This window comes from Leptidea sinapis, chromosome 16 (assembly GCF_905404315.1).
Source record: "Leptidea sinapis chromosome 16, ilLepSina1.1, whole genome shotgun sequence".
NCBI classification, from domain to species: Eukaryota; Metazoa; Arthropoda; class Insecta; order Lepidoptera; family Pieridae; genus Leptidea; species Leptidea sinapis.
The window spans coordinates 4,795,691-4,808,557 of record NC_066280.1 but is presented as its reverse complement, the minus strand read 5'-3'; the positions used below and the strand labels follow the sequence as shown (position 1 = coordinate 4,808,557).

Below are 12,867 nucleotides of genomic sequence, written 5' to 3'. Positions count from 1 at the left end.
TTTAGGTAATATGTATGTGTTTAGGTAGGACAGACTACGGAGGTGTGGTTGCCGTGACCGTCTTATTAAAGCTTTAATGTTTGAGATTTCTTCCATTATAACAGAGATTTTTATCTTATCGTAGACATTTACAATTCTGCAAAATTTAAACAAACCCATTTCGTTATTTTTATATATCTTTCTAATGTGTTGCGGTACTATAGTTTTTAATATTTTAAGTTGTAATTTGTAAATGTTCTCAATGTAATTGTTATAAGTACGACCGTAACTACTCAAGCAATAATTAATTATCGACTCTGCTAATGTCATATAGATAAGCCTAAGAGTTCTATAGGGTAACTTATATTTTAAAATATACAACTTGCCGAGTACTGATCTTAGCCTAGCGCAGGCACTGTCAATATGAAACCTCCAGTTGAAACGATTATCTATAATAAGTCCCAAATACATGCTTATCTACTATCTCTAATGGCTCACACTGGCAATGTGTACGCGCATGATGGAGACAGTGGTGGTCATGAGCAACAATGATTGGACGGAATGTTGACTTGTTATTTGAACTCTGTATGTGCAGCATTTTAGTTTTTGATGCATTTATAACAAGTCCAACATCATGCGCCCATTTACTTAACGAATCGAAGTCACGTTGCATTATTTGTTGTAATTTATCTGAACTTTTATGAGTAGCTAATAAACAAGTATCGTCAGCAAACTTATATACAGATATTCCCTCGAACATATTGCACATGTCATTTACAAAAATTAAGTACTCAGTTGGTCCTAGATTTGAGCCTTGAGCTGTGCCCTCTTCGGTTAATAGTTTTTCACTAACTACGTCACCTATTTTGACGGATGTATATCTGTTGTTAGGATAGTGCTGAAACCACTTTAAAAGCGGACCCTGTATACCATTTTGACTTAACTTCTCATATAAAATATTATGTCTAATTGTCTTAAATGCCTTACTGAAATCTACCAGAACAACTAGCACATGCTGCCTGGCGTCCAGGTGTTCATTGACCTCATTGGTGAACTTGGCCAACAGTTGGTTTGTGCTACGATTTTTTTTGAAATACGTACTGTTTTACATTTATGACTTTGTTCTTTTTTAAATAATCATTTATTTGCCCTCCTAAATACTTCTCAACTATTTTGTCAATACATGATAAAATCGTTATTGGCCTGTAATTGTTGACATCTGCGTGGCTACCTTTTTTGTAAATAGGCTTAGGCCTATTTACCAACGTTTGAACCTCGCTTTCGCTGTACCAACGTTTAAACCATCCGGATATTGTGATTTCACAATACACTGATTTATAAGATGTGTGATTGCTGCGTTATACTATTTTTAACAAATTTTATGTCTTTAACTCTAATACCATCAATCCCTGGACTTTTATTGTCATTTAATTGTTTTATAAGGTGGTGAACAGCTTCATGATTACTTTTATATATTTTCATACATCTGTCTGGTTGTATTATATACGAATTTGTGTCAAGCATGGGCGAGGAACAATTACTGTTTTTTTTTTTTACATTTTAATGAAATTCTAATGCAAATTTATTGGCTATATCTTTTTTTTTCTATATGAAATGATTTTAATATTGTATTATCTATAGATGTATTTATTTTACCGCATAAGTCATTGATAATCTCCCATATTTTCCTTGAATTTAATTTATTTTTACTTTATTTTGTACATAACGATTTTTTGCAAAATTTATATATTTATTTGTTTTATTTCTATATACGTTATACAATATCCTATTTTTCATATTGCTTTCATCTTTTTTCCATATCGAGTATAATTCATGCCTTTTTTGACACATCAATAACATTTTTTTTATTAGACCATTTACAATTTTTTCTTTTACTTTCATTATTTACAAGTGTTGTTTTCTTACAGCTATGATATACACTTGAGAACTTATCTATAATGCATTTTAAAACATCAGTTGGGCTATCGTAGGCTAATGCTGCATTCCAATCAGCCTTATTTAGTTGATCTTGAACCTTAATGTTATCTAAAGTAGTTACATAAGTGCCTGCAAAATTATGTTTGCTAGCGATTGAGTTATCTTCTATCGCTAAACCAGTTGTGCAGTGGTCTGCTGGCGCAATGTTGATAACAGCTGTGTATAGATTTCGGTTGCTCATTGTCCTAACAAAAATATGATCTATGCTAGACTTAGTTATCAAGTTGCCCTTTTATTCGATTCTCGTATACCTTGCACAAATCCTGATTCAAATAATGTATTTAAGTAATTAACGATAGTGGGATTTGAGCCCTTAATATTTATGTTAAAATCTCCCATTATTACACAGTTCTTCTTTGCCGGGAATTTCCTAATAATACTACCTAGTTCACTAATAAATAAGTCCTTATTTAGGTGCGGTGGTCTATAAACTGCACACACACCAAAGTTATAGTTTGATTTCGTTGAGATTTCACCAACAACACATTCCGAATTCAAAGTAATTACTTTGTGGCATTTGAAGTCAATCGTTTTAGGTATGTAAATCACTATTCCGCCGCCTTCCCCGTGTTTACGTAGGTGTTGGTGTGTCTCATAGTCCTTCAGTTCGAACATTTTTTCACAGCCTTTAGGGATAGTAGCTTCTGTGATGACAATCATGTGTATAGTCCTTTTACATGTTTTTATAATATATTCTAACTGGGAAAAGTTCATGATCATGGATCTAATATTTACGTGGAGTGTAATTATGTTATTTTTGGGTAATTCTCTTACGAAGTCATTCCAGTTGTTGTAATTACTTTCTGTCACGTTTAAATTAACAATTGAGTCCTCCATTTTTATAATTTATTTTTGTTAGATTTAATTATCGCTTGTGTTTTTTATTAACCTATTAATGTCTTAAGTCATTTGATAACTTTTCTATGTCTTGTATGGATCTTATGTAGAATATGTTATCCTTTTCACTTTTACGGGCCATAATCATACCTTGTTTGCACCATACAAATTTGCACAAATTCTTGTCCCGTAGCTCAGCTTTTGACTTCCATAATAAAAACGATATAGCTGGAGAAAGTGCTTCCCTCAAGTAGATGGTGCTGTTGTCGGCACCCCCTAGGTCTGCGTCGGTAACAGCACGCTTCTGGGTGCGGGCGGCCTGCAGCCACGAGTCGAAGGTGCCCTCGCGCAGGTTCACTATAATCGCTGCTGGGGCTCTCTTCTTTGCATTAACCGATTTGTTTTTTTTTCTGTATGCTTTTATTATGTCTGCAGGGTTTTGTTTGATAATTTCGCAATATTTAGTCGCCAGCTCAGTAACGTTTACATTGTCTACTTCACTCTTTCCGCATATTTCAATATAATTTGCCATTTGTGTTTGTTCTTAATGGTTAATTTTTTGTTCCATCGCTTCATTTTTCAGTGATAAGTTTTTGATGGTATTCTTGAGATCTTTGTTTTGTCTATCCATTCTCATTAGGTCACCTTCAAATGATTTCATATTTCTTCTTATTCATCGATTTTGTCTGAATAAAATTGTAGTGTACGTTGTAGTTATTTTCTTATGATTGCTCGAACCTCCCGTCTTATGTCCAATAATATCTGCTGAGTGATGTTGTTGTCATGTGGTCGCACATTTGATGATGCAGCTTCCGTGTCGGTATTCTCTTCTGCATCGGTATCAGGCAATATGCACGACAGTCGTTTAGGTTTGAATAAAGTGTATTTAACTGGTCCGTTGATATTGCAGCACAAGAACCATGTAACTACTTGCTACATTTACTACATTGGAGGCCGGGACTCTTTTTATTTATTAGCTTCGAGCATTTATAACACTTAGCCATTGTTTATATGGACACCACAACTTGCTAAGATAATTTGAGCAGGCGTTAAAAATTGTAAATTAGCTAGGCACTTTAAAACACAAAAATGTTGAGAGTAGATTTATATTATTTTATGTATACAAATGGTACACTCACTTTATTTAGGATTTATTCCTTTATATTTCACTGCCTGATGACAAAATATGCACTTTTCACTTATTATAAAATACTATCTAATGGCACAAAAACACTTATATATCACACTTATGTATCACCGTGACTCAACACGGCTATTCGAGTTGACAGTTCGAACGATAAGTACGTTGGTTTGTACCTCCGCTGTGTTTGGTGTAATGAACCGTAAAACCCTTTGTTTTTTTACTGTTTAAGTTCAGAATATTCGTCTCAAACCCACGTACTATCTTTGAGAGCGCATTGTTTACCTCGTCATCAATATCTGCACGTCGCTTCACTTTAAAAATAAGTGAAGTATCATCAGCAAACAATACAATCTCATGGCTATCATCTACCACAAACGGTAGATCGTTAATATATATAAGAAACAAGAAAGGACCGAGAATAGAACCCTGTGGAACACCTAGTCCCACAGGTTTACCCGAAGACCGTTTGCCATTTACATCAACTATCTGAACTCTTTCGCTTAAATATGATTTTAACAGATTTACGGCTCTATTTTTTACCCCATAATGCTTTTGTTTTAGGAGTAATGTTTCATGGTGGACGCAGTTAAATGCTTTGGACAAATCACAAAAAATTCCCAATGCATCCTGTGACTCTTCCCAGGCGCCAATGGCCTATGTTGCATTTTAAATTGCAAATAAGATTGTTTTTTCTGTATTGCATGTATAATTTGATGATTAATTCTCCACCTCACGCCGCCTCAGCCTGGCCCCGCCACTCTCACAACCTATCAACAGCCAGTAGTGTCACCTGTCCGCGTGCCTGTTGTCCGTGTCTGTGTCGGTGTCCGTGTCGTTGTCCGTCTCGTTCTCCGCCTCATCCTGGCCCCGCCACTCTCACAACCTATCAACAGCCAGTAGTGTCACCTGTCCGCGTGCCTGTTGTCCGTGTCTGTGTCGGTGTCCGTGTCGTTGTCCGTCTCGTTCTCCGCCTCAGCCTGGCCCCGCCACTCTCACAACCTATCAACAGCCAGTAGTGTCACCTGTCCGCGTGCCTGTTGTCCGTGTCTGTGTCGGTGTCCGTGTCGTTGTCCGTCTCGTTCTCCGCCTCAGCCTGGCCCCGCCACTCTCACAACCTATCAACAGCCAGTAGTGTCACCTGTCCGCGTGCCTGTTGTCCGTATCTGTGTCGGTGTCCGTGTCGTTGTCCGTCTCGTTCTCCGCCTCAGCCTGGCCCCGCCACTCTCACAACCTATCAACAGCCAGTAGTGTCACCTGTCCGCGTGCCTGTTGTCCGTGTCTGTGTCGGTGTCCGTGTCGTTGTCCGTCTCGTTCTCCGCCTCAGCCTGGCCCCGCCACTCTCACAACCTATCAACAGCCAGTAGTGTCACCTGTCCGCGTGCCTGTTGTCCGTGTCTGTGTCGGTGTCCGTGTCGTTGTCCGTCTCGTTCTCCGCCTCAGCCTGGCCCCGCCACTCTCACAACCTATCAACAGCCAGTAGTGTCACCTGTCCGCGTGCCTGTTGTCCGTGTCTGTGTCGGTGTCCGTGTCGTTGTCCGTCTCGTTCTCCGCCTCAGCCTGGCCCCGCCACTCTCACAACCTATCAACAGCCAGTAGTGTCACCTGTCCGCGTGCCTGTTGTCCGTGTCTGTGTCGGTGTCCGTGTCGTTGTCCGTCTCGTTCTCCGCCTCAGCCTGGCCCCGCCACTCTCACAACCTATCAACAGCCAGTAGTGTCACCTGTCCGCGTGCCTGTTGTCCGTGTCTGTGTCGGTGTCCGTGTCGTTGTCCGTCTCGTTCTCCGCCTCAGCCTGGCCCCGCCACTCTCACAACCTATCAACAGCCAGTAGTGTCACCTGTCCGCGTGCCTGTTGTCCGTGTCTGTGTCGGTGTCCGTGTCGTTGTCCGTCTCGTTCTCCGCCTCAGCCTGGCCCCGCCACTCTCACAACCTATCAACAGCCAGTAGTGTCACCTGTCCGCGTGCCTGTTGTCCGTGTCTGTGTCGGTGTCCGTGTCGTTGTCCGTCTCGTTCTCCGCCTCAGCCTGGCCCCGCCACTCTCACAACCTATCAACAGCCAGTAGTGTCACCTGTCCGCGTGCCTGTTGTCCGTGTCTGTGTCGGTGTCCGTGTCGTTGTCCGTCTCGTTCTCCGCCTCAGCCTGGCCCCGCCACTCTCACAACCTATCAACAGCCAGTAATGTCACCTGTCCGCGTGCCTGTTGTCCGTGTCTGTGTCGGTGTCCGTGTCGTTGTCCGTCTCGTTCTCCGCCTCACGCTGCCTCGCCGCCTCAGCCTCAGCCTCACCCCGTCCACACTCATGCAAGCCCAGTAGCAGCGAGTAATCCATCAAGTGCAGTTTTGTTAGGAACTGTAAAGGAACAAAATTTGAAGCTAGCTTTCATGGCATAATCCATGCTAGACGAGACCTAACATTACTAAGTTTTGGTTAACTTTGGATGTGGAACATATTTTTAAGCTTCAATTTTTATTTGTTTTCTCCCAGCCACTAGGTTTTGAAAAATGACTGTTCGGAAAGAACAATTTTTGTTTGTTATTTTAAAGTGAAACCCTCACTTCTGGGATTTTTTGTACAAATTAAAGGTGTTCCCAAAACAACAACAAATTGTTTAGAATTGACAGAGCGACATCATGTTAATTTCCTAATATACAATTATTGGAGTTGAGCAGGTTATCAACTGTTAATTAGATCCTGTAGATGGAGCTACAACCTGAGAGTTGAACCAGACATACCAAGATTTACGATACAAGCATCACTCAAACGGTAGGCTCAGTTGGTACGAGCGCTCGGACGAAACACAATAGGCGCGGTTTCACCTCCCGGATCGTTCATAAGTTTTGATTTCAAATTTAAAGTGTATAATTTTTGTTTATTTTGTACATAGTAAACACTATACCTCAACATCGGCGGTGAGAGTTTCAAGCAGTTTTTCTTTAGCAGCGTCTCCAATGTCGATCCTCACGCCCTGCTTGATAAAGTCATTATCTTTCAGCGTCGGTAAGTCTTTCTCTAACTCTTTCTCGGACGCCTCTCGGTCCACCGTGGAACCTTTCAGGTCATACTTCCTGCAATGGTTTTGTAACTAATGAGATTAGGCGCTAGACAAAAAATAAGTCAAATTAATAAGGAAAGTTCTAGAAACATTTAAATGGCTCACTTTCTGACAGTTTTTATGGAGTGTTCCTTTAACCAGATTTTACTGATAATTTAAATATACTCATCATTTATTTGTATTTTGAAAGTAAATTTGTATTTGTTCGGAACATCGAAAACACCGCTTTATATGCACGCCGACACCTAGTCTGACAACTTAGCACTTAACAAGGAGGTTGAACGGTTAAGGCATTTATGAACCCATGTTTTATCGATCAACGTATAAAGAAGTTAATATCAAACGTCGGTGGGGTAAAATGTTTGCACCGCTTTTCCTAACCATAGAGGTATAAAACGTCCTTTATTCCCAAACCTGGAACACAGCATAGATTTTCAACGCACTCTGTTTTACGCGTTATTTCTCCGCTGCACGTCAATTTATTCGAAACTTCAATATCTACGCAACGTTTCCACCTTTTTTCTTATTTTGGCTACTAAGATAGATCTGGTTCTTGATATCTACGTTTAGGGTTCACAGCTGATATGATCGATTGTCCAATCTATCGCCAATATTGACGTGGAATTTCTAACTACAGTTAGCGCGCGAGTGGAGTGCAGTCGGGTCCTAAATTAAAGAGAGGGAGCATCTCCCCCCGCTGTCCGCACATGTCGCCTCGTTATTGAATATAGGTTATTTACAGAAAAACAATTCAACAGAAGCGATACATTTAAGGAATATGTTAAACAGTACTCAAAGCAGTTTAGAACCGACTAAATCCAACTTCCTAAGTTCGAAAATCTAAAATAGCACAAATAGAATAAAAACTAAATGGGAAGTTATTAATAATGAAACAGGACGGTCAAGTCGAGTAAATAATAAGCACAAATTACAAATAAAAGGCAAAATTTTAAACGAAGACACGCCAACGCTTTTGAATTATTTTCTACCGATATTGCACTCCCCACAACAATAGAATTGAATTCCTCAACAACCTCCGCTGTTGCCATAATGAAGTGTACCAGAATGTAAAATTAATTTAATTTTTTTCATATAACTGCGTATTATATTATTAAAGTATTTAACTTACTTAAAGTCAAAAGAGCCAGTGATGTATGGGGTGTCTCAGTTCATATTGTTAAAGTATTAGTTGAAATTATTGCTTTTTGTATTGTTTAATTTATAACAGCTGTATAGATGAGGGTGTTTTTCCTGATTGACTTAAATATAGCAAAATTAGTCCACTTTTTAAATCTGGCAGTGTAACTGACAGTGATCCTAATAATAATAGACGTATATCAGTCTTACCTACTATTACTTTTATTATTATTATTATTATTTTTGAAAAAAATATTTTACTGCAGTTGAAGAAACAAGAAAATAAGAAATCAATTTGGTTTTACTCTAGGTTCATCAACAACTGATGCTGGTGTCGAATTAATAAAGAACATTTTTGATGCTTGGGAAGATTCTTTTGATGCTTTGGGTGTTTTTTGTGACTTGACAAAAGCGTTTGATTGTGTTCACGATGAGATTCTTATTAATAAATTATGTCATTACGGTGTAAGAGGAGTCTCGCTGAAACTATTAGAATCATATTTACAAGGAAGAATCCAATTCGTTAATCTAAATGGAAAGCAATCCTCTGGTTCTTTGGTCTCAATGGGCGTACCTCAAGGCTCAACGTCACGTACTGGGACCTTTCTTGTTTCTGGTATATATTAACGATCTGCTATTTTTTTATACATACCAAGTATCATATAGTCTTGTTTGCCGATGATACGTCTTTCTTATTTAGAATCAAACGTCAGCAAGATCAGTGTGATGAAATGAACAATGCTTTGTTAGGAGTATCAAAATGGTTCAATATGAATAAATTATTATTGAATAAAATTAAAACAAAATGTTTGAAATTTACGTTGCCAAATGTAAGGCAAGTACATACAAATGTAAATATTAACGACACAGAATTGACAATTGATGATAATGCAATATTTTTAATTGTAACATTAGATTCCAAACATCAGTGGGGGCCTCATTTACACAATTAAACTAGTAAATTAAGTTCAGCAGCTTTTGATGTAAAAAGGATAAGAGAACTTACTAACATAGATATAGCAAGAATTGTCGACTTTAGCAATTTTCTCTCTAAGGGAAACTTTCAAAGATATTCATATTATGGCCAATTTATTTATAGCAATCTGCTGCACTTACATAAACATTATAATTTATACAGTTAAATAAGAGACAACCATAATGTAACACTAGAAATAACTACAAGCTTATAGTCGGCCCCCTACTAGGCTTTGAAAAACATAAAATTCTTTTGCATGTAATGTTATTAAATTTTACAATACTCGTAAATTACCAAAAAGTGTATCTAAATTATCAATAAATAAATTTAAATATTTTATTAAACGCAGACTTATGTCGATGGCTTATTACAGTATTGAAGATTACGTAAACGATATTACAATATGGAATTGAAAAGTATTATAGTTGTTTTTTTTATGGATTTTATGCTTCAGCCTTGTATTGTTTTACGCGATTGCATTATTTTAAAAATATGTATATGTTTAAGCTTTTGTGTAATTATCATGTATTGTATATTATATGTATCTGAATTGCATTTTTAGTGATTGACGTGGAAGAGCAATCTTTTGATTTTATGTCATTAAAATATTTTTGACTTCGAATATCTTATTCATTCTTAGAATTCTTTTCAACATTTATATTTTTAGCTGTTTGATTTTGAATTAAATATATTGATAATAATAACAACAATAACTCACAGCAAATTAGTTAGTTGGTTTTTTTACATAGGCCAAGTTATAATTAACTGGCTATAGTTGTTTTTTTTTCTATACCTGTGTATGTTGAGGTGGTTGGAGAAAACGTTTCTCGTGGCGACCAGGTAGTGTTCTATGCCGTCCACGGTGAGCCGATACATGCCCAGGTACTGAGGCAGCAGCGTTTTCCCGTGGCGCTCCACTATATACTGTCGATAAGTAAATAAAAGTTATTTCCGAAAGATTTGGAGGCGAAACAGGGAGTAACAGTTAGTAATATAATACTAGAATGTCCTACCTTGCAAATTTACCCAACCAAACATCTTTATTGGAAATTTTGTTTTTGCAACAGGCATTTATTTTCTCAAAATTGATTCCTTTAGAATTCTTTTTGATGTCATTGCTAATAACTTCTAGATACTACTACCGCTTCGGAAACAAATGGCGCTCTGAGAGAGAAGAAGTGGCACAAGAAACTCTCCCAGCATTCTTTTTTGCACTCTTTTCAATAAAATACGTCGATCTTCTAGTTTTGCTGACAGCATTAGCGCCATCCCAAAACAAAATACACTTTCGCAAACCTGGGAAGGGAAACACTGCTGAAAGACTGTATTCTGCGAATAGTTTTAAACATGAAGAAGCAGCTGAAAACATCTTGTTTCAACATGCGTTTAGTGGCTGCGACACGACATCGTCTCTCTTCAACCAAGGAAAAACGAAATTTTGTTCGCTTATACAGAAAAACTCAAGATCAACGACATTAGTAGTATCTTCAGAGATCAAGATGCTCAAAAAGAACACATTGCAGATGCTCGACAGACGCTTTCTCATTGCTTTGTATGGTGGCAACATGGAAAAGGAAACCTTGGAAAAAGTTCGCTATCAACGATTCGTGAAAGCAACAATAAAAAGCAAACCCAATCTTGCAACTTTACCCCAACGATGGATGATGCAAGACATCATCCGTTTAGGACATATCACCAGGTTCAGAAATGGTACGGAATCAAAAAAAATCCGGAAGACTGGGGTTGGAAACTTGGCAGCAACGGACTTATTCCATTAACAATGTCAAAGTCACATGCACCCGAGACCTTAAAAATTTCACTTCATGCAAATGCAAAAAAGCATGCGATGGAGCATGTGGCTGCAGGAAAGCTGGGTTGAAGTGCTCTATTGTGTGCGGATTTTGTAATGGTGAATAATGCGAGAATGCACCGGAAGTTATCATCGAGAGTGAGGATGAAGATGACACAATATCAATGGAAGCTCAAAATACAGACAATGAGTTAAAATATAAAATTGAGGATGAAAACTATAATGAAGACCAACCCCGGCCGTCAAAATTGAGAAAAAATTATATAATATTAAAGTAATAAATTAAATAAAAAAAAAATCCAAAACATGGAGAATGGTACTTATGGGCCTGATGGTTAACAAGTTGAAATATACATAAAAAAGGGCATATTTTTCTGATGTAAAATACCAAAAACTAGCTATGCCGACAAAACATTAAAATAAAGAAAATCGATTAAAATGTAATCGAATGAATATTTAATCGATTAAAATAACATTAAGATCCAGTTATTTTATTTCAATAATATTAGTCAGGTTTATGTTCGAATGACCATATTATTATGTATAAAATATATTATTTTCTCAGGAAAAAACAGAAGTGAGCAATTATTTTACTATCAATAAATCGCTCAATAAATCGATTTACATAAAAAATCGATACTAGTGAAATCCTTGTTCCTCAACGATAACTTCACTTTGACAATGACAGTCTGACAGATCATTTCGTTTCTTCGTCATTGTCACTTCGTTTCTTGTTGTATTCGTTGAGTTACCGACTTGTTATTACCTACCCAATTGAATTCCAAGGAAAGTTGTCTCTAGCAGTCTGTTAACTGTTTTACAGTTAATGTATGAGCTAATGGGTATATATTATTCTTATCTGAGCAAATAAAACTATCCTATAATTTAGGTATACTATATTATATCTCATTACCAATTGTCTTATGCAAAAAAATGTCGTTACAGTAGTTGATAGGTATACGTAGATTATTTGAATGGTGCTACTTTCATCTTGTTATCACCTGGGCCCAGGAATGTATGGAACCGTTTCAATCTCCTTTTCATCTTTACGCTGCTATAACTCGATACATGTGAGACTTACAAAAAAAAAATAGAACAAAAAATATGTGAAAATTTGTTCTCTACAAGTTTGCATTCAATATTTTTAGTCGTAGGATCAACTGTTGAGGTATTATATTGAAAAAACAAAAAAAACAGATTTTAGCACCTTTCATTCAAGATGGCGGTTCGAGCGGCCACTCCTCAAGGTCACAAATTTGGATTTTTCATACATACATTCAACGACATATTAAAAAATTAGAACTACACCACCTTTTGTAGGGCAAAAATCCTCACTGACTGGACTATTAACGAAAGATAGGTTTTAACCAGATTGTGTTTTCAGTGAGAACATACGGAACGCAGACGTGGTCGCTAACTATGATGATTATGAAGAAGGTCCCTCAGAAGGCAATGGTGAGGGGCTATGCTCGGAATTTCCCTGCGAGATCGAATCAGAAATGAGGAGATCCGTAGGAGAACCAAATTCACCGACATAGCCCAGTGGTTGCGAAACGAAGTGGTAGTGGGCAGGGCACAAAGTTTGACGGACAGATGGCCGTTGGGGCACATAAGTCCTCGAATGGCGACCACGTACTGGAAGGCGTAGTGTTGATAGGCCCCCCACAAGATGGACCGACGATCTGGTCAAGATCGCCGGAATACGTTTGATGACCGATCGTCGTGGAGATCTGTGGGAGAGGCCTTAACTGTAAAATTTTAAATGAGCTATATAAAAATATTATTTTCGAAACAATAGTATACCTAACTACAGGTATATAATATAGATAGTTCATACTAAATATAATGTCACGCGGGCCGTACGTTCAAGATTAGCAAAAGCAGAACCGAAATTTGAAATAGCACAAGTACCTACTGATAACAGATAATAAAACAAA

General features: G+C 37.7%; 1 protein-coding gene across 16 annotated transcripts in view; it reads right to left on the bottom strand.

The window, feature by feature from the left end:
• Positions 1–12,867, bottom strand: part of LOC126968808 (phosphatidylinositol 5-phosphate 4-kinase type-2 alpha) — a 36,458-nt gene that overhangs the window by 12,811 nt on the left and 10,780 nt on the right. For 3 of the 16 annotated variants that reach the window (XM_050813924.1, XM_050813925.1, XM_050813927.1), the window contains 3 exons: positions 9,914–10,044; positions 6,852–7,020; positions 6,141–6,304 (listed from right to left, as the gene is read on the bottom strand). In XM_050813924.1, coding sequence (XP_050669881.1) covers positions 6,141–6,304; positions 6,852–7,020; positions 9,914–10,044 — 464 coding nt within the window. Of the gene's footprint in view, positions 1–4,702; positions 4,749–4,818; positions 4,865–4,934; positions 4,981–5,166; positions 5,213–5,309; positions 5,329–5,398; positions 5,445–5,514; positions 5,561–5,630; positions 5,677–5,746; positions 5,793–5,862; positions 5,909–5,978; positions 6,025–6,140; positions 6,305–6,851; positions 7,021–9,913; positions 10,045–12,867 lie in introns of those variants that run through there. The other 13 variants (XM_050813926.1, XM_050813928.1, XM_050813940.1 and 10 more) reach the window with 12 other exon arrangements.